General features: G+C 51.3%; 1 protein-coding gene across 1 annotated transcript in view; it reads right to left on the bottom strand.

Moving 5' to 3' along the window:
* LOC136586588 (macrophage mannose receptor 1-like) overlaps positions 1–22,100 on the bottom strand; it is a 244,980-nt gene that overhangs the window by 191,002 nt on the left and 31,878 nt on the right. The window contains exon 5 of the mRNA XM_066584720.1: positions 17,922–18,037. Coding sequence (XP_066440817.1) covers positions 17,922–18,037 — 116 coding nt within the window. The remainder of the gene's footprint in view (positions 1–17,921; positions 18,038–22,100) is intronic.

The following is a 22,100-nucleotide window of genomic DNA, read 5'->3' as shown; positions in this document are numbered from 1 at the left end:
TATTCAACACGCAGTCTACCACGCAGCCCACTTACGCCATCCAAGGGACTGCACCTCTGAATTCTCAGGCTGCTCCCCCTTTTTCCCAGCCTGGTCACTCCAGGAAAAGGAGCAGTTCCGAACAGGCACACTCCGAAGAACTCTTCTCAGGTCCCTGCCCTGAGTCAGAAAAAATGTTTCATCAGCCACGTGAGGAGTTTGTGGTGACCGATGCCCAAAATTTGGACTCAGGGTGATGAGGGTGGGGACTTCCAAGTAATGTCTGAAGAGCTATTTGTGAATGATGAGGATGAGACACAGTTGTCTGTCAGTGAGGTTGTTGTTAGGGCAGTAAGTCTGAGGAAGGAGCAGACTGAGGTGTCAGAGGAAGAGCTGGTGGATGATGAGGTGACTGACCCCACCTGGGTTGCTAAGCCTACTGAAGACAGGGCTTCAGACGGGGAGGTAACTGGTGCAGCATACCAGGTTAGAAGAGGCAGTGGGGTGGCCAGGGGAAGAAGCAGGGCCACAGCAAATACTCCCCCAACTGTTCCCCACAGCACCTCCTCATGGCAAGCTCCTGTGCAGAGGGCTAGGTGTTTGAAGGTCTGGAGGTTTTTCAAAGAGAGCGCGGATGACCGACAGTGGTGTGCAACCTCTACTTCACCAAGATCAGCAGGGAAGCCACCACTACCAGCCTGACCACCACCAGCATGCGTGCACTTATGATGGCTAAGCACCCGACAACGTGGAATGAAGGCCATTCACCGTCTGTGGGTCACACCACTGCCTCTTCCCCCTGTGTCGCATCCGGTCACTGACATCCAATCTCCTTCCAGGATGCTGGCATGAGCGTATGCCGTCCTGCACCCACACCTTCACCTCCACATTCCTCCACCAATGTGTTCCAGTGCAGCATTCAGTTGTCGATGACCCAAGCATTGGAACGCAAGCGGAAATACGCAGCCACCCACCCGCATGCACAATCTTTAAACTTGCATATTTCAAAACTACTCTGCCTGGAGATCCTGCCATATAGGCTAGTAGAAACGGAGGCTTTCCGCAACCTTATGGTGGCGGTGGTCCCTCGGTACTAGGTGCCCAGTCGCCACTATTTTTCCCGCTGCGCCGTCCCCGCCCTACAGCAGCACGGCTCACGGAACATAAACCGTGCCTTCACCAACGCGGTTACTGGGAAGGTCCACTTAACCACCGACACATGGACAAGTGCTGTCAGGTAGGGACACTACATCTCCCTGACAGCACATTGGATTAACCTTGTGGAGGCTGGGACTGAGTCTGACCCTGGCTCTGCTCTCATGCTACCCACACCGAGGATTACGCGTCCTACCTCAGTGAAGGTTCTCTGGCTTATTATGCCACCTCCTCAAAACACCCCTCTCTCCTCCTTCAACCCCTCCACCTCTCAATTATCACATGTGAGCACGCCGCCTGCAGTCGGTAGCTCGAGGAGCTGCAGCACTGCCGTGGGGAAGCGTCAGCAGGCCGTGGTAAAACTACTCAGTTTGGGAGACAAGAGGCTGTTACAGGGTTTGACAGAGCAGACCGATCTGTGGCTTTCGCCCCTGAGCCTCCGACCAGGCATGGTCGTGTGTGACAATGGGCATAACCTGGTGGCGGCTCTGCAGCTTGTCAGACTAACACATGTGGCATGCCTATCCCGCATGTTCAATCTGGTGGTTCAGCACTTTCTTCAAAACTACCCCAATTTGTCTGACCTGCTCAGCAAGGTGTGTCGCATCTGCGCACATTTCATAAAGTCCACCACAGATGCTGCCACCCTCAGGACACTGCAACATCGCTTCCAGCTGCCAGTGCACCAACTGTTGTGCGATGTGCCTACACACTGGAATTCAACGTTGCACCTATTGGCCAGGCTTTACGAGCAGCGTAGAGCCATTGTTGAAAACCAGCTGCAACATAGCCGTCGGAGTGGTAGTCAGCCTTCTGCAGTTCTTCACAGAGGAGTGGGCATGGATGTCTGATATCTGTCAAGTCTTAGGAAACTTTGAGGAGTCTACACAAATGGTGAGCATCGATGCGGTCATTATCAGTGTAACCATCCCGCTGCTTTGCCTGCTGAGAACGTCGCTGCTAAGCATTAATGACAATGCTTTGTGGATGGAACAGGAGATGGGAGATGACAATACATCGCTTGATAGCCAGACAACCCTCACGTCTGTTTCTCAGCGCGTGTTGGAGGAGGAGGGGGAAGAGACTGCTGCCCACACTGCAGAGGGTACCCATGCTACTTCCTTCATATCTGTTCAGCGTGTATGGGCTGAAGAGGAGGAGAAAGACATTGAGAGTCATGCTGCTAGTGAGGACAGCGATGTGTTGCGTACTGGGACTCTGGCACACATGGCTAACTTCATGTTAAGCTGCCTTTCCCGTGACCCTCGCATTAGACGCATTCTGGCCAACAAGGATTACTGGGTGTTCACCCTTCTCGACCCACGGTATAAGGACAACCTTTCCACTCTCATTCCTGAAGAGGAAAGGGTTACGAGAGTAATGCAATACTACAAGGCCCTGGTGGAAAAGCTGATGCTAAAGTTCCCATCTGACAATGCTAGCGGTAGAGGACGTACTTCAGTGGGCCAACTAGCAGGGGAGATGTGAGAAACAGGCAGCATGTCCAGTGCAGGCAGGGGAACACTCTCCACGGTCTTTGGCAGTTTTATGCCTCCCCAGCCAGACTGTGCCACCACTCCCTAGTCTAGGCTGAGTAGGAGGGAGCACTGTAAAAAGATGGTGAGGGAGTACATAGCTAACCATACCAACGTCCTCTATGATCCCTCAGCTCCAAACATCTATTGGGTGTCAAAGCTGGACACGTGGCCCGAACTTGCGCTGTACGCCTTGGAGGTGCTGACCTGACCAGCCGCTAGCGTGTTATCAGAGAGGGTGTTTAGTGCTGCTGGGGGGGGGGGGGATTATCACAGACAAGCGTACCCGCCTGTCAACTGATAGCACCAACAAAGCCTGGAAATGTTTCAGGAGTTCGCCTATACTCTTGGTACACAAAGGTTTACCAGCTTGGGGTTCAGCTATCTGACACATACACAGAATGAATTGTCCTGCTTTGGCCACTCACATTTCTTCATGGTTTATGCTGTCCTTGTAGCGATCAGAGGAACCGTTACTGATTTAATGAGACTTTCAAAGGTTCAGTGTAGACCTGTGGTGGCTACTTTTGCAACACCTCCTGCTTCAAACCAATCTTTTGTTTTAGAATGGGTTGTTGAATAGTGCTGATGCTTTGAAGTACTAGCATCTGAGTCCCCTTTATGGCCACGTTGGTGGCTCCTGAGAATTTTGTGACGGAGGTGACACGGGATTGGAATAATTTGAAGCCAACAGTCCTTTCTAGGACTACAACTCCTCTCATTGTGTGCATCATCAATTTGGCTGCCTGGGACCAGTAGTGCGCACAAAGCATTCACAAGTATCTGGGCTGTATGCTGCATACTGTTACCACTTCTTTACAGTATACTGCTACTGGTGTACACAGACTATATAGCAACTAACAAAACTCTCATTTTTCTTTTTTTTAGTTGTCTGTGTCTGAAAGCATTTGCATAATAGGCCTAACGGTTATATAGTGCAGATCGAGAGGAAACACAAGACTGTACACATTTTACACTATCTATTTTTGGCTTTAAGCGTATGCAAAATATCTTGCAGTTTGCGTAGCATTTTGACACCGTGCTTTATACAGCATGATGAAGACTAGGGGTAAGGGTCGAGGATGAGGATGTGGACTTGGGTGCCTGAATGAGGGTGTGGGCAGAGGCCAAGGTCCTGGGCGGGGTGCAGCTGTGCCAGGTTTGGCCACTCCAATTTCTTCATGGTTTATGCTGTCCTTGAAGCAATCAAAGAAAGCATAACTGTTTTAATGAGACTTTAACAGTTGCACTGTAGACCTGTGGTGGCATCTTTTGTGACAGCTCCTCCTTAAACGAAATCTTTTGTTTTAGAATGTGTTTCTGAATTGTGCAGATGGTTGGAAGTGCTAGCATAAAGCGGACTCGGATGGCCACGTGACTCCTGACAAATTTGTGACATGGTAGCATGGGCATTGGAATACTGATCAGCACTGAATAACAAGACAACTCATTGCACACCGTCTGTTTTTGGATGTAAGCTGACGTAAAATACCCTGAGTAGTAAACAGCCGGATTGGTTTAGGCTTCATAAACGCACATATCCCTGGGGGGTCAGCGCTGGTCGGTGTGGAGAATCTGTTCCATATCTACTGCCCAGCGTGGGGTCCTGCTTTGGCCACTCAAATTTATACATGGATCACCCGGTCCTCGTAGCGATCACAGGAAGCGTAACTGATTTCATAAAACATTGACAGTTTCACTGTAGACTTGTGGTGGCAACTTTTGCGACACCTCCTGCTTCAAACCAATCTTTGGTTTTAGAATGCGTTGCAGAATTGTGGAGATGTGTAGAAGTACTAGCAACTGAGTCCGCTTTATGGCCACGTTTGTGGCTCATGAAATTTTGTGACGGAGGTGGCAGGGGAATGGAATTATGATTGTACATTAATTTATCAGCAATTCTCATCAGCATTGTGGGATATCACCCACAATTTGAAAGAGGGTCGCTGCCAGGCCCTGCCAACCTTCTGCAGTGTGTATCTCCGGTTTCTCCTCATCTAAGATGCACTTATAAATAGATATGAGGGTGGTGGGGCTATCAAGCGACCGTGTGGCATGAGTACAGCTGAACGCTGCCCTGGGAAAAATTTGAGTACGCTGTGGACGCAGCCTCATGCGAGGGATTGGACTGCCATGCCAGCATGTAACAGCAGAAGAGGCAGTGGTGTCACCCGCAGGCAGTGATTTTCCTTTGTTGCACCTAGTGTGGTGCTTAGCTAAAATGTGCCAGCACGTGTGCCTTGCTGATTATGGTCTCTCCGAAGTAAATTGTTAGAGGGGTGACCCCCAGGCTCTTGCCCACAATTTGGCTTAACGGTGCAACCTGGGAGCCTCCGATGCATCCATGCATGCTGCCTCTGCCGTTCCTTATCCGTTTCTGTGGTGTTTCTGATGTTTTCTGGTGATTTACACAACATCTGCTATGCGGAGCATGGGTCACCTTGAAAAATGCTTGAGTCTCCCATTGACTTCAATCGGGTTCGTTACTCGAAACGAGCTCTCGAGCATTACGAAAAGTTCGACTCGAGCAACAAGCACTCAAGCTTTTTGGTGCTCGCTCATCTCTAATTAACATGCTATGAAAAAAATGTATAATGATTAGAGATGAGCGAACGCGTTCGTCCGAGCTTGATATTCGTGCGAATATTAGGGTGTTCGGGATGTTCGTTATTCGTAACGAACACCATGCGGTGTTCTGGTTACTTTCACTTCCTTCCCTGAGACGTTAGCGCGCTTTTCTGGCCAATTGAAAGACAGGGAAGGCATTACAACTTCCCCCTGCAACGTTTAAGCCCTATACCACCCCCCTGCTGTGAGTGGCTGGCGAGATCAGGTGTTCGCCTAATATAAAAGTCGGCCCCTCCCGCGGCTCGCCTCAGATGCGGTGTGAGTTAGATGAGGGACAGTGCTGTTTGTACCGGAGCTGCTGTAGGGAAAGAATTGGTAGTTAGTGTAGGCTTCAAGACCCCCCAAAGGTCCTTATTAGGGCCACTGATAGCTGTGTGTTGGCTGCTGTTAGCAGTGGGATTTTTTTTTTTCTCAAAATCGCCTCTGCAGACCGTTGCACCTGGCATTAGGGACAGAAGTGCTGCATAGGCAGGGAGAGTGTTAGGAGTGAGTGTAGCCTTCAAGAACCTCAACGGTCCTTTCTAGGGCCATATTTAACCGTGTGCAGTACTGTTCAGGCTGCTGTTAGCTGTGCTGCATTTTTTTTGGGCTTCTCAAAATCGCCTCTGCAGAGCATTCCACCCTCCATTGATACTGCAGGGAAAGAATTGTATAGGCAGGGCCACAACACAGTTATTATTCATAGAATATACGCAGTGCTGCCTTTTGGTGGGAAAAAACTGAAAACAAATCTATTTGTCCAGCCTCTGTCCGTCCTTACGGGCGGTGGAGACGTGTGAGCTGCGTGAAGAACAGTGCTAAATCATACGCACCCAGCTACGCTTTACTGCTGGCTTCGCCATTTGCTTTCCTTAATTGGGAAAAAAAATACCTGCTCTGCCAGAGTTATAATAACTCTGCTACCCTCACGTTCTGTGACACATAAGCAGGGACACAGCACAGTTATTAAACTTCTCATGTTCATTGAATATACGCAGTGCTGCCTTTTGGTGGGAAAAAACTGAAAACAAATCTATTTGTCCAGCCTCTGTCCGTCCTTACGGGCGGTGGAGACGTGTGAGCTGCGTGAAGAACAGTGCTAAATCATACGCACCCAGCTACGCTTTACTGCTGGCTTCGCCATTTGCTTTCCTTAATTGGGAAAAAAAATACCTGCTCTGCCAGAGTTATAATAACTCTGCTACCCTCACGTTCTGTGACACATAAGCAGGGACACAGCACAGTTATTAAACTTCTCATGTTCATTGAATATACGCAGTGCTGCCTTTTGGTGGGAAAAAACTGAAAACAAATCTATTTGTCCAGCCTCTGTCCGTCCTTACGGGCGGTGGAGACGTGTGAGCTGCGTGAAGAACAGTGCTAAATCATACGCACCCAGCTACGCTTTACTGCTGGCTTCGCCATTTGCTTTCCTTAATTGGGAAAAAAAATACCTGCTCTGCCAGAGTTATAATAACTCTGCTACCCTCACGTTCTGTGACACATAAGCAGGGACACAGCACAGTTATTAAACTTAGATTATTCATTCACTAGAGGCAGTGGGGCCTTTCGTTTTCCAAAAAGGGCAAAAATTATATTTGGCCTGCAGTCTTGCGCCAATTTATTTCCTGCCTGTGAAATCAAATCACTGGTAATACAGCATGCTGAGGGGTAGGGGTAGGCCTAGAGGACGTGGACGCGGCCGAGGACGCGGAGGGCCAAGTCAGGGTGTGGGCACAGGCCGAGCTCCTGATCCCGGTGTGTCGCAGCCGACTGCTGCGCGATTAGGAGAGAGGCACGTTTCTGGCGTCCCCACATTCATCGCCCAATTAATGGGTCCACGCGGGAGACGGTTATTAGAAAATGAGCAGTGTGAGCAGGTCCTGTCCTGGATGGCAGAAAGTGCTTCGAGCAACCTATCGTCAACACGCAGTTCTGCGCCGTCCACTGCTGCAAATCCGAATCCTCTGTCTGCTGCTCCTCCTTCCTCCCAGCCTCCTCACTCCACTACAATGACACCTGCTCAGGAGCGGGAACACTCCCAGGAACTGTTCTCGGGCCCCTGCTCAGATTGGGCAGCAGCGGTTCCTCTCCCACCAGAGGAGTTTATAGTCACTGATGCCCTACCATTCGAAAGTTCCCGGGGTCCGGGGGATGAGGCTGGGGACTTCCGCCAACTGTCTCAACAACTTTCTGTGGGTGAGGAGGACGATGACGATCATACACAGTTGTCTTGCAGTGAGGTAGTAGTAAGGGCAGTAAGTCCGAGGGAGCAGCGCACAGAGGATTCGGAGGAAGAGCAGCAGGACGATGAGGTGACTGACCCCACCTGGTGTGCAACGCTTACTCAGGAGGACAGGTCTTCAGAGGGGGAGTCAAGGGCATCAGCAGGGCAGGTTGCAAGAGGCAGTGCGGTGGCCAGGGGTAGAGGCAGGGGTAGAGGCAGGGCCAGACCGAATAATCCACCAAGTGTTTCCCAAAGCGCCCCCTCGCGCCATGCCACCCTGCAGAGGCCGAGGTGCTCTAAGGTCTGGCAGTTTTTCACAGAGACGCCTGACGACCGACGAACAGTGGTGTGCAACCTTTGTTGCGCAAAGCTCAGCCGGGGAGCCAACACCAACAGCCTCACCACCACCAGCATGCGCAGACATATGATGGCCAAGCACCCCACAAGGTGGGACGAAGGCCGTTCAGCGCCTCCGGTTTGCACCCCTGCCTCTCCCCCTGTGCCCCAACCTGCCACTGAGATGCAACCCCCCTCTCAGGACACAGGCACTACCGCCTCATGGCCTGCACCCACACCCTCATCTCCGCTGTCCTCGGCCCCATCCAGCAGTGTAGTTCAGCGCACCGTCCAGCCGTCGCTTGCGCAAGTGTTCGAGCGCAAGCGCAAGTACGCCGCCACGCACCCGCACGCTCAAACGTTAACCGTCCGCATCGCAAAATTCATCAGCCTTGAGATGCTGCCGTATAGGGTTGTGGAAACGGAGTCCTTCAAAAGTATCATGGAGGCGGCGGCCCCGCGCTACTCAGTTCCCAGTCGCCACTACTTTTCCCGATGTGCCGTCCCAGCCCTGCACGACCACGTCTCCCGCAACATTGTACGCGCCCTCACCAACGCGGTTACTGCCACGGTCCACTTAACTACGGACACGTGGACAAGCACAGGCGGGCAGGGCCACTACATCTCCCTGACGGCACATTGGGTGAATTTAGTGGAGGCTGGGACAGAGTCAGAGCCTGGGACCGCTCACGTCCTACCCACCCCCAGAATTGCGGGCCCCAGCTCGGTGCTGGTATCTGCGGAGGTGTATGCTTCCTCCACTAAAGCACCCTCCTCCTCCTCCTCCTCCTCCTCTGTCTCGCAATCAAGATGTGTTAGCAGCAGCATGTCGCCAGCAGTCGGTGTCGCGCGGTGTGGCAGCACAGCGGTGGGCAAGCGTCAGCAGGCCGTGCTGAAACTACTCAGCTTAGGCGATAAGAGGCACACGGCCCACGAACTGCTGCAGGGTCTGACACAGCAGACCGACCGCTGGCTTGCGCCGCTGAGCCTCCAACCGGGCATGGTCGTGTGTGACAACGGCCGTAACCTGGTGGCGGCTCTGCAGCTCGGCAGCCTCACGCACGTGCCATGCCTGGCCCACGTCTTTAATTTGGTGGTTCAGCGCTTTCTGAAAAGCTACCCACGCTTGTCAGACCTGCTCGTAAAGGCGCGCCGGCTCTGCGCACATTTCCGCAAGTCCCACACGGACGCTGCCACCCTGCGCACCCTGCAACATCACTTTAAGCTGCCAGTGCACCGACTGCTGTGCGACGTGCCCACACGGTGGAACTCTACGCTCCACATGTTGGCCAGGCTCTATGAACAACGGAGAGCTATAGTCGAATACCAACTCCAACATGGGCGGCGAAGTGGGAGTCAGCCTCCTCAATTCCTTTCAGAAGAGTGGGCCTGGTTGGCAGACATCTGCCATGTCCTTGGTAATTTTGAGGAGTCTACCCAGGTGGTGAGCGGCGATGCTACAATCATTAGCGTCACCATTCCTCTGCTATGCATCTTGAGAAATTCCCTGCAAACCATAAAGGCAGCTGCTTTGCGCTCGGAAACGGGGGCGGGGGAAGACAGTATGCCGCTGGATAGTCAGGGCACCCTCCTGTCTATTTCTCAGCGCGTACAGGAGGAGGAGGAGGAGCATGAGGAGGATGAGGAGGAGGGGGAAGAGACAGCTTGGGCCGCTGCTGACGGTACACCGGCTGATTGCTTGTCATCCTTTCAGCGTGTATGGCCTGAGGAGGAGGAGGAGGAGGAGGATCCTGAAAGTGATCTTCCTAGTGAGGACAGCCATGTGTTGCGTACTGGTACCCTGGCACACATGGCTGACTTCATGTTAGGATGCCTTTCTCGTGACCCTCGCGTTGCACGCATTCTGGCCACGACGGATTACTGGGTGTACACACTGCTCGATCCACGGTATAAGGAGAACCTGCCCACTCTGATTCCCGAAGAGGAAAGGGGTTCGAGAGTGTTGCTATACCACAGGACCCTTGCGGACAAGCTGATGGTAAAATTCCCAGCCGACAGCGCTAGTGGCAGAAGGCGCAGTACCGAGGGCAAGGTAGCAGGGGAGGTGCGGAGATCGAGCAGCATGTACATCCCAGGCAGTGCAACAGTCTTTAAGGGCCTGGCCAGCTTTATGGCTCCCCACCAAGACTGTGTCACCGCTCCCCAGTCACGGCTGAGTCGGCGGGAGCACTGTAAAAGGATGGTGAGGGAGTACGTAGCGGATCGCACGACCATCCTTGGTGACGCCTCTGCCCCCTACAACTACTGGGTGTCGAAGCTGGACACGTGGCCTGAACTCGCGCTGTATGCCCTGGAGGTGCTTGCTTGTCCTGCGGCTAGCGTCTTGTCGGAGAGGGTGTTTAGTGCGGCTGGGGGAATCATCACAGATAAGCGTAGCTGCTTGTCAACCGACAGTGCCGACAGGCTAACACTCATCAAGATGAACAAAGGCTGGATTTCCCCAGACTTCTGTTCTCCACCAGCGGACAGCAGCGATACGTAAGCAATACGTAGGCTGCACCCGCGGATGGAAGCTACGTTCTCTCTCACCATCCAAAACGGGGACATTTCTGCTTCATCAATCTGTGTCTAATATTCCTCCTCCTCCTCCTCCTGCTCCTCCTCCTGAAACCTCACGTAATCACGCTGAACGGGCAATTTTTCTTAGGGCCACAAGGCTCAGTCAAATAATTTTTCAGAACAATTTTTAAAAGTTTCAATGCGCTTAAAAGCATTGGAACTTTAACTTGAACCAATTTTTCGTTACACTGGGCTGCCTCCAGGCCTAGTTACCACTTAAGCCACATTAACCAAAGCGATTAATGTGTTTCACCTGCCCTCTTGGCTGGCCATGGCCAATTTTTGGGATGTACATTAGTACTGTTGATACAGCAATTTTTGTGGGCCCTCGCCTACAGTGTAATCAAATTAATTTTTAGCCCACCTGCATTACAGCTGACGTAACCTCAGCTGTGTTGGGCAATGCAATGGGATATTTCTATGTACCGCCGGTGGCTTCCTGGCACCCACCCAGGCAGTGGGTCCACAGGGAGTTTAACCTACATGTGTCCACTTGTAAAGAACCCCAGTCTGACTGGGGCATGCAGTGTGGGCCGAAGCCCACCTGCATTAAGCACGACATTACTACCTCAGCTGTGTTGGGCAATGCAATGGGATATTTTTGTGTACCGCCGGTGGGTTCCAGGGAGCCACCCATGCTGTAGGTGCACACTGAGTTTTTAATACATCTGTACACTTCTAAAGAACCCCAGTCTGACTGGGGCATGCAGTGTGGGCCGAAGCCCACCTGTATTACGCACAACATTACTACCTCAGCTGTGTTGGGCAATGCAATGGGATATTTCTATGTACCGCCGGTGGCTTCCTGGCACCCACCCAGGCAGTGGGTCCACAGGGAATTATAAATGCATCTGTTTCCACTTATAAAGAAACCCAGTCTGACTGGGGCATGCAGTGTGGGCCGAAACCCACCTGCATTAACCCTTTCCAGTCCACTGTGTGACCTGTGAAGACATTAGGGTTTAAGGCTGTACAGCTCCGTTGTTGGTAGACGTCCGTCGGGGTTCTCTTACTGTATATTGCCAGCCTCTCTGCTGTCGGAGCCTATCCTACGTGTCAGCTCATGCAGTACTGGCTTTAGCCAGCATATAGCGCCGTTGTATAACGGCAGAAAAAGAGTAAGCCCCCTAGGAAAACCATATACAAATTGGATTGGAAAGGGTTAAGCACAACATTACTACCTCAGCTGTGTTGGGCAATGCAATGGGATATTTCTATGTACCGCCGGTGGCTTCCTGGCACCCACCCATGCTGTAGGTGCACACGGAGTTTTTACTACATCTGTACACTTATAAAGAACCCCAGTCAGACTGGGGCATGCAGTGTGGGCCGAAGCCCACCTGCATTAAGCACGACATTACTACCTCAGCTGTGTTGGGCAATGCAATGGGATATTTCTGTGTACCACCGGTGGGTTCCAGGGAGCCACCCATGCTGTGGGTCGACAGGGACTTCACAATAGGGAGTTGTACCTGCCTGTGTCTATGAATTAAAAAGCCCGGTCTGACTGGGGCATGCAGACACCTTGACAGAATGAATAGTGTGTGGCACATAGGTTCCCCATTGCTATGCCCACGTGTGCAGCTCCTGATGGCGGTGGCACAGGATTATATTTCTCATTGCTTCTGTACAGCATTGTGGGCTATCGCCCCGCCCCTATTAAAGAGGGTCGCTACCTAGCCGTGCCAACCCTGTGCAGTGTGTGCCTGCGGTCCCTCGTCGTGGCAGACGCACTTCTAAATAGACATGAGGGTGGTGTGGCATGAGGGCAGCTGAAGGCTGCGCAGGGACAGTTTGGTGTGCGCTGTGGGGGGGAGGGGGTGCGGTTGGGCAGCATGTAACACAGGAGAAGTGGCAGTGGAGTGTCATGCAGGCAGTGATTGTGCTTTGTTGGAGGTAGTGTGGTGCTTAGCAAAGGTATGCCATGCTAATGAGGGCTTTTCAGAAGTAAAAGTTGTTGGGGGGGGGGGGCCCACTCTTGCCGCTATTGTGGCTTAATAGTGGGACCTGTGAACTTGAGATGCAGCCCAACATGTAGCCCCTCGCCTGCCCTATCCGTCACTGTGTCATTCCCATCACTTTCCTGAATTGCCCAGATTTTCACAAATGAAAACCTTAGCGAGCATCGGCGAAATACAAAAATGTTCTGGTCGCCCATTGACTTCAATGGGGTTCGTTGTTCGAAACGAACCCTCGAGCATCACGGGAAGTTCGTTACGAATAACGAACACCCGAACATTTTGGTGTTCGCTCATCTCTAATAATGATAGAATAGCTGCCCTCAATTCATAGTAAATATCACTTTACTTGGAGCATAACAAGCCCCCTCCTTACTACATGGCTATGAGTAACGACCAAAGGTAATTGTTGGCCAGCTTACATGTTATATGTAGAAATACTAGTTTTTATCACTCACCTCCTTCCTTGGTCTCTCACAACTCACAGCATCTCCCACTCACAAGGATGGCAATACTCTATATCTAGTCTTCCTCTGTCTCTGCTCCCCACTTCACTAATTCCCGTCATCCACTCTCGGACCATAACCTCCTCTCTTTCTCTGTCAAGCTTCCTAGAATCTCCCCAGACCCTCCTACCTACCATACATACAGGAACCTTCAGGCTGTTCACACCGAAAACTTTTCAGAGTCCCTACAGTCTTCTCTGCCTCTATCTCTCTCCTCTCCTGCCCCAACCTGGCTGCCGCTCATTACAACACCACTCTCACACATGCCTTGGATGAAGCGACTCCCACCGTGACCCAAGGCACCTAATGCAGACCGTGACAACCCTGGCTCACAGCTGAAATGAGCTTCATCCGGCAGTGTTTTAGGTGTGCTGAATGGCTGTGGAGAAAGTCGCACTAGTCCACAGACTTTCTCCACTTCAAATTTGCGCTCAGAACCTACAACCTAGGCCTCCAGCATGCCAAACAAGTCTACTTCACCTCCCACATCTCCTCACTATCTCACAAGCCTAAAAGACTCTGATACTTTTCACTCCCTTCTCAGCCCTAAACTGCAGCCCCCAGTGATGGATCTCAGTGCCGAAGAGGTGGCTGCTTATTCCAAAAAGAAAATTGACAATATCTGGCAGGAAATAACCTCCCACTTATGGACTAGTTCTTTTTTTTTTTTTTTTTTTTTAATCAGTGTTTATTGATTTTTATTATACATAACATGCAAAGACATTCAGGATAATACAATGGGGACTCCGTGATAGATGGAGAAGTATTGTAGCAAGTCCATCAACCCCAACCACGTGGGGGATGGATATATTGAGTGGGGAGGTCCCAACAGTAGGTATGCAATGTCAACATAAACAAGAACAACCTTGGCCGCATAGAGGACCAAAATGGTCTCAGGGGCAGTAGACAAAGATAATGAAAACCAAGCGAGACAGAAAGCCCTCATTTAGCAACTTATTGGGCAGGGCCAACAAGGCCGAGAAAGTTGGGGGGGGGAGGGGAGGGAGAGAGGAGAGGGGAGGAAACACGGGGGGAGGAAGGGAAGAGAAGGGAGAGGGGGGGCAGTCGTGGACCGCATCTCTCACCTCTGGGTGCCAATTTGGGGATTGGGCTCGTGTGCACCTGCTGGAGAAAGGAGAGCCCCAGTGGAAGTAGCTCCACACAGGTAGGAGGTAGATAGTCTCAGGCTCACTGCAACAAGGCTGGGTCGTCGTCGGCTCCGCGTCCGATCATCACACGAAACAAATTAAGTGACGTCTCTTCGGATGCTCTGCCAGGGCTCCCAAATTTTTAGAAATTTATCATGGGTTCCTCCTGACCAGCCTGAAAGCTCCTCCAAATTAGCCAGGAGGTCTACTCGGGCCCTCCATAATGCTATTGTGGGGGGTTCCCTCTGCTTCCACAACAGCGGTATAAGAGCCTTGGCTGCGTCTAGCAGTAGGGCAACCAGTCTGTGTTTTAATGGGTGGAAGGCGGGGGAAGGTATCCACAGGAGAACCACATCAGGGGAGAGGACTAAGTTGGGAGACAGTTTTTTCAGTTCCCTCCCGACGTCTCTCCAGAAGGGGGCTATCTTAGGGCATTCCCACCAAATGTGAAGGAAAGAGCCAGCGGATTCCTCACATCTCCAGCATTTGTCATGCGCTACTAGTTTGTGGTTGTATAGCCACTGCGGGGTCCTGTACCACCTTGCCAGGAGCTTGTAATGAGACTCCTGGGCGGTGACACAGGGAGAGAGCCCAAACACCGTCTTTAAGATGAGCTTGGACTCGCTTGGGGATAAAGAGATGCGGAGCTCCTTCTCCCACGAGATGAGGAAAGAGGGTTTCGAAGTCACTGGGGGGAGATGAACCTCTTACGAATAAGTGATATTTTCCTTGGAGAGGGTAAAGGGCATCCAATCATGTTTTCGAAGGGGGTGAGCGGTCGTTTAGGACCCTTAGCACGTGGGTGGAAACCAACTAGGGGAGAGAGAGGTCTGGCAGGAGTTCCTCTAGTGAGGAGAGGGGTGCTCTGTGGGCTGATGCAAGGACATCCTGGAAATTAAAACTGGCGAAGGTTCTCCAAACCCCTGCAGAGCAAGAGTCTAGAGGGAGATTCATGAATTTATAGAGCGCAGATAAGGGAGTACAAGGAGAAGGTGCTGGTGCTAGGGACTCCCTCAACGTGAGCCAGGTCTCCAACAGCCCTCTTAGGAGGGGGTTGTTTCTTCGATCTTTACGATTACTCTTCTCAGGGAACCATAGGTCCTCAATGAGGGATGGGCCATTAGCACCCCTTGCCAGGTGTTGGACCAGGTGATCCTTATTAGGGAAAGTCAGTTCCAACCAATGGTTTAATTGGGTGGCGAGATAGAATTCACGGGGGCATGGCAGGTCCACTCCTGCCTCAGTGAGCCTCTTGACCAGCAGACAGTGGGCAAGTTTCGGTCTCCTTCCCGCCCACAGATATCTTGAGAAGACCGTACGTAGCGTTTTGAATAAGCTGGACGGGACAAAGATCGGAAGCAGTCTAATTTTGTATAGGATAATAGGGATAACGTACGATTTTAAGATGTTTTTACGGCCCAGCCATGAGATAAAGGGTAGGTCAGATGAGCGTAGCAAGTTCTTAATCTTTGGGATCAGGGGAGGGAAGTTCATCGAGTACAGATCTTCTGTTTTTTTGTAAGCTTTATGCCTAGGAAGTCTATGGCCGAGTCGGACCACGTGAATGGTGAATTGTTTTTAATAGCATTGAAGCGATTAAGAGGAATAGAAATGTTTAAAGCGATGGATTTGGTAAGGTTAATTTTGAAGTTGGAGAGGGTACCGTAGAGCTCCAAGAGGGCGACAAGTCGGGGGAGGCCTTCTTCGGGGTTTGTGATAAGAAAGATAATATCATCGGCATATGCCGCGGCTGAGAGGGTTTCGTTTCCTATTCTCAATCCCTGAATTTGGGAATCTAGTCTAACTTTTTGGAGAAAAGGCTCCAAGGTAAGTATGAAAAGGGAGGGAGAAAGGGGGCACCCCTGCCTAGTACCGTTCCTTATGTTGAACGGCGGGGAGAGAGAATTGTTAACTTTAAGCCTTGCGTGGGGCATCTTATATAGAGAGAAGATTGCTGCAACAAATTTTGGAGGGAAGTTAAACTGCAATAAGACCATTTCCATGTAAAGCCAGTTGACGCGGTCAAACGCTTTTTCGTCATCTGTGCCTACTAGAGCGAGGGGAACCTTGCGGATTTGGGAGTATCTTGTTGCATGCAGAAGCCTCAGGGAGTTGTCCCTGCCCTCTCTCCCCTTGACAAAACCAGTTTGTTCGGGGTTAACAAGCTTTATGATATGTTTTTCGAGACGCTTAGTTAGTATCTTAGCCCATAGCTTCATATCAAAATTTATCAACGATATGGGGGCGATAGCTCCCACCGGACTCAGGGTCTTTGTATACTAGAGTGATATGAGCTTCCTGTGTACTTATAGACTAGTTCTGACCACAGTCTCATCAGTACTGCATCTAGCTCCTGCTCACTCTCTGCACTTAGACCAACAACAGAGGAAGACGTCTCCAGATTGATTTCCTCTGCTCACCCTACCACCTGCGTTAGCAACCCTCTCCCCTCACACCTCCTCCGATCCCTCTCCCTGGTTGTCATCACCCACTTCACCACTTTTTTCAACCTCTCTCTGACCTCTGGCATTTTTCCTTCCTCATTCAAACATGTTATCATGTCCCCGCTGCTAAAGAAACCAACTCTTAACTCGACTGATGCTGCCAACTACTGACCTAGAATGTCTGGTTTACTCACACCTTATAAGCTATCTATCAGAGAACTCTCTTCTAGACCCCCTACAGTCTGGCTTACACCCTCTACACTCGACAGAAATCGCCCTGACTAAAGTGTCAAATGACCTCCTAACGGCCAAATCGAAGGGCGACTGCTCCCTACTGATCCCCTCGATCTCTCTGCAGCATTTGACACTGTTGACCACCAACTCCACCTCAGTATTCTTCGCTCCATTGGACTAAAGGACAGCCCTCTCTCCTGGTTCTCCTGCTATTTATCTGACCACTCCTTTAGTGTCTCCTTTGCAGGCTCCACATCTCCTCTTCCCCTTGTTGTTGAGGTCTTCCTGGGCTCAGTCCTCTGCCAACCCCACCCCCCTCTTCTCCATCTACACATCCCCTATTGGACAAAGCATCGGGAGTTTGGGCTTTCAATACCACCTCTACGCTGATGACACCCAGTTAAACACCTCCTCCCATGACATCATAACAACATTCTTCCAGAATGCCACCGACGGTCTGTCCGCTGTCTCTAAAATTATGTCCTCTCTCTTCCTAAAACTGAACCTTTTAAAAACTGACCTACTCACGTTTCCACCCTCTATTAACCGACCTCATCCTGACATCTCCATCTCAGTGTGTGGCACCACCATAACTCCCAGACAGCACGCCAGGTGTCTTGGGGGTTATACTCGACTCCAATCTCTCCTTTACCCCCTACCTCCAATCTCTCACCTGAACGTATTATGTGCATCTAAAGAACATTGCAAGAATCTACCCCTATCTCACCATGGACATGCTAAAAAAGCTCACTGTTGCCCTCATCCACTCTCAGATCAATTACTGCAACTCGCTGCAGATCGGCCTTCCCCGCACCAGACTCTACCCTCTTCAATCCATCCTGAATGAGGCAGCCAGGCTCATCTTCCTGTCCAGATGCTACTCGGATGCCTCTGCCCTGTGCCGGTCACTGCACTGGCTGCCCGTCAAATATAGAATTCAATTAAAACTCACTACCTTCATCCACAAAGCTCTCCACGGCACCGTGACGCCCTGTTTTGTAAGAGCGGCAGAATGTGTTGGCGCGAACATATCTATGTGTTTGTTTGTAAGCCCGGTCTAACCGAGTTTTTTTTTTTAATTTATTAATAAAAGTTATATTTTATAAGTCACAAAAGAATCAACCCAGTGGAACATTCTTATAAGAAATTATTGATTCTTCTGCCACAATGAAAACTAGGCGCTATATAAATAAAGCTTATTATTATTATTACCTGTCATCAACAGTCAGCAGGAAGGCTCCATTCTGATTACATGTGTTGTTCGCTTCTGCAAATGTCCCAAGTGATTTACCTATTAGATAGCAGTAGTAGCCACGTCTCCTCCAACCCTGGTGATGCATAAAGGGACAATAAATCAGGTTAGTGCCATTGGATGACTTTGTGTTTTAATTCTAGTGCTTATAAATATGAATTACTGAATGCAGGGAAAACCCCTCGGACTGTGAATTTCCTCTGCAGCAAGTGTGTATGTAAAAAGGGGGAAGACCATGTGGCTGCTCTGGGACCATGGAGAAAGGGGCCCAGGAATGATTGACTCCACCCTCTTTTCTACTTGGTGCTGGGATCCAATATAGGACATCACTTCTACAGAAGAACTGAATTGTTTGAAAATAAGAATATTGGAAAATGTATTAAGGGTTATGGGAAGGAAGTGGAGCGGAAAATAAACACCAGACCCCCCTGTCCTGGGTGAGAAGCATTTAGCACCTAAATAAGGGGGCCATTTTTATCCGGAGCTGCTGTAGGGAGAGCGTTAGGAGTTAGTGTAGGCTTCAAGAACCCCAACGGTCCTTCTTAGGGCCACATCTAACCGTGTGCAGTAGTGTGGAGGCTGCTGTTAGCAGTGTTGCACATTTTTTTTTTTTCATAATCGGCCGTGCAGAGTATTGCGCCCTGCATTAATACTACAGGGACAGAAGTAGTGGTTAGGCAGGGAGAGTGTTAGGAGTTAGTGTAGGCTTCAAGAACCCCAACGGTCCTTCTTAGGGCCACATCTAACAGTGTGCAGTGGTGTGGAGGCTGCAGTTAGCAGTGTTGCACTTTTTTTTTTTTCCAAATTGGCCGTGCAGAGCATTGCGCCCTGCATTAATACTACAGGGACAGAATTGTGTAGGCAGGGCCAGAAGACATTCATTATTGATTGAATATACGCAGTGGGCCTTTCCTTTAAAACAAAGGGAAAAAATTCTATTTGGCCTGCAGGCTTGCGCAAATTTATTTCCTGCCTGGGAAATCACCGCTCTGCTGTAGTTAATAACTCTGCAACACTGCAGTTCTGTGACACATTGCAGGGCCACAACACATTTATTATTGATTGAATATACGCAGTGGGCCTTTCCTTTAAAAAAAAGGGAAAAAATTCTATTTGGCCTGCCTCTGACAGTCCTCAGCGTTCTGGGTACGTGTGTGCTGGGTGGAGAACGTAAAAAAAATCATACGCAGCCAGCTAAGTTTAACAGCAGGCTTGCGCCAATTTATTTCCTGCCGGGGAAATCACCGCTCTGCTGTAGTTAATAACTCTGCAACACTGCAGTTCTGTGACACATTTGCAGGGCCACAACACATTTATTATTGATTGAATATACGCAGTAGGCCTTTCCTTTAAAAAAAAGGGAAAAAATTCTATTTGGCCTGCCTCTGACAGTCCTCAGCGTTCTGGGTACTTGTGTGCTGGGTGGAGAACGTAAAAAAATCATACGCAGCCAGCTACGTTTAACAGCAGGCTTGCGCCAATTGCTTTCCTGCCTGGGAAATCACCGCTCTGCTGCAGTTAATAACTCTGCAACACTGCAGTTCTGTGACACATTTACAGGGCCACAACACATTTATTATTGATTGAATATACGCAGTGGGACTTTCCTTTAAAAAAAAGGGAAAAAATTATATTCGGCCTGCAGGCTTGCGCCAATTTATTTCCTGCCTGGGAAATCAAATCACTGGTAATACAGCATGCTGAGGGGTAGGGGTAGGCCTAGAGGACGTGGACGCGGCCGAGGACGCGGAGGGCCAAGTGAGGGTGTGGGCACAGGCCGAACTCCTGATCCAGGTGTATCGCAGCCGACTGCTGCGCGATTAGGAGAGAGGCACGTTTCTGGCGTCCCGACATTCATCGCACAATTAATGGGTCCACGCGGGAGACCTTTATTAGAAAATGAGCAGTGTGAGCAGGTCCTGTCGTAGATGGCAGAAAGTGCTTCGAGCAACCTATCATCCACCCACAGTTCTGCGCCGTCCACTGCTGCAAATCCGAATCCTCTGTCTGCTGCTCCTCCTTCCTCCCAGCCTCCACACTCCACTACAATGACACATGCTCAGGAGCGGGAAGACTCCCAGGAACTGTTCTCGGGCCCCTGCTCAGATTGGGCAGCAGTGGTTCCTCTCCCACCAGAGGAGTTTATCGTCACTGATGCCCAACCATTGGAAAGTTCCCGGGGTCCGGGGGATGAGGCTGGGGACTTCCGGCAACTGTCTCAAGACCTTTCAGTGGGTGAGGAGGACGATGACGATGAGACACAGTTGTCTATCGGTGAGGTAGTAGTAAGGGCAGTAAGTCCGAGGGAGGAGCGCACAGAGGATTCTGAGGAAGAGCAGCAGGACGATGAGGTGACTGACCCCACCTGGTTTGCAACGCCTACTCAGGACAGGTCTTCAGAGGGGGAGGCAAGGGCAGCAGCAGGGCAGGTTGCAAGAGGCAGTGCGGTGGCCAGGGGTAGAGGCAGGGCCAGACCGAATAATCCACCAACTGTTTCCCAAAGCGCATCCTCGCGCCATGCCACCCTGCAGAGGCCGAGGTGCTCTAAGGTCTGGCAGTTTTTCACAGAGACGCCTGACGACCGACGAACAGTGGTGTGCAACCTTTGTCACGCCAAGATCAGCCGGGGAGCGACCACCAACAGCCTCACCACCACCAGCATGCGCAGACATTTGATGGCCAAGCACCCCACAAGGTGGGACGAAGGCCGTTCACCGCCTCCGGTTTGCACCGCTGCCTCTCCCCCTGTGCCCCAACCTGCCACTGAGATCCAACCCCCTCTCAGGACACAGGCACTACCGTCTCCTGGCCTGCACCCACACCCTCACCTCCGCTGTCCTCGGCCCCATCCACCAATGTCTCTCAGCGCACCGTCCAGCCGTCGCTAGTGCAAGTGTTGGAGCGCAAGTACGCCGCCACGCACCCGCACGCTCAAGCGTTAACCGTCCACATAGCCAAATTTATCAGCCTTGAGATGCTGCCGTATAGGGTTGTGGAAACGGAGTCCTTCAAAAGTATGATGGCGGCAGCGGCCCCGCGCTACTCAGTTCCCAGTCGCCACTACTTTTCCTGATGTGCCGTCCCAGCCCTGCACGACCACGTCTCCCGCAACATTGTACCCGCCCTCACCAACGCGGTTACTGCCAAGGTCCACTTAACAACGGACACGTGGACAAGCACAGGCGGGCAGGGCCACTACATCTCCCTGACGGCACATTGGGTGAATTTAGTGGAGGCTGGGACCGAGTCAGAGCCTGGGACCGCTCACGTCCTACCCACCCCCAGAATTGCGGGCCCCAGCTCGGTGGTGGTATCTGCGGCGGTGTATGCTTCCTCCACTAAAGCACCCTCCTCCTCCAACGCAACCTCTGTCTCGCAATCAAGATGTGTTAGCAGCAGCAGCAGCACGTCGCCAGCAGTCGGTGTCGCGCGGCGTGGCAGCACAGCGGTGGGCAAGCGTCAGCAGGCCGTGCTGAAATTACTCAGCTTAGGAGATAAGAGGCACATGGCCCACGAACTGCTGCAGGGTCTGACAGAGCAGACCGACCGCTGGCGTGCGCCGCTGAGCCTCCAACCGGGCATGGTTGTGTGTGACAACGGCCGTAACCTGGTGGCGGCTCTGCAGCTCGGCAGCCTCACGCACGTGCCATGCCTGGCCTACGTCTTTAATTTGGTGGTTCAGCGGTTTCTGAAAAGCTACCCACGCTTGTCAGACCTGCTCGTAAAGGTGCGCCGGCTCTGCGCACATTTCCGCAAGTCCCACACGGACGCTGCCACCCTGCGGACCCTGCAACATCGGTTTAATCTGCCAGTGCACCGACTGCTGTGCGACGTGCCCACACGGTGGAACTCTACGCTCCACATGTTGGCCAGGCTCTATGAGCAGCGTAGAGCTATAGTGGAATACCAACTCCAACATGGGTGTCGCAGTGGGAGTCAGCCTCCTCAATTCTTTTCAGAAGAGTGGGCCTGGTTGGCAGACATCTGCCAGGTCCTTGGAAACTTTGAGCAATCTACCCAGGTGGTGAGCGGCGATGCTGCAATCATTAGCGTCACCATTCCTCTGCTATGCATCTTGAGAAGTTCCCTGCAAAGCATAAAGGCAGATGGTTTGCGCTCGGAAACGGAGGTGGGGAGTC

Source organism: Eleutherodactylus coqui, chromosome 12 (genome assembly GCF_035609145.1).
Source record: "Eleutherodactylus coqui strain aEleCoq1 chromosome 12, aEleCoq1.hap1, whole genome shotgun sequence".
Taxonomy (NCBI): domain Eukaryota; kingdom Metazoa; phylum Chordata; class Amphibia; order Anura; family Eleutherodactylidae; genus Eleutherodactylus; species Eleutherodactylus coqui.
Note: the sequence above shows the minus strand (reverse complement) of the source record. Positions and strands in the feature narration are given on the sequence as shown.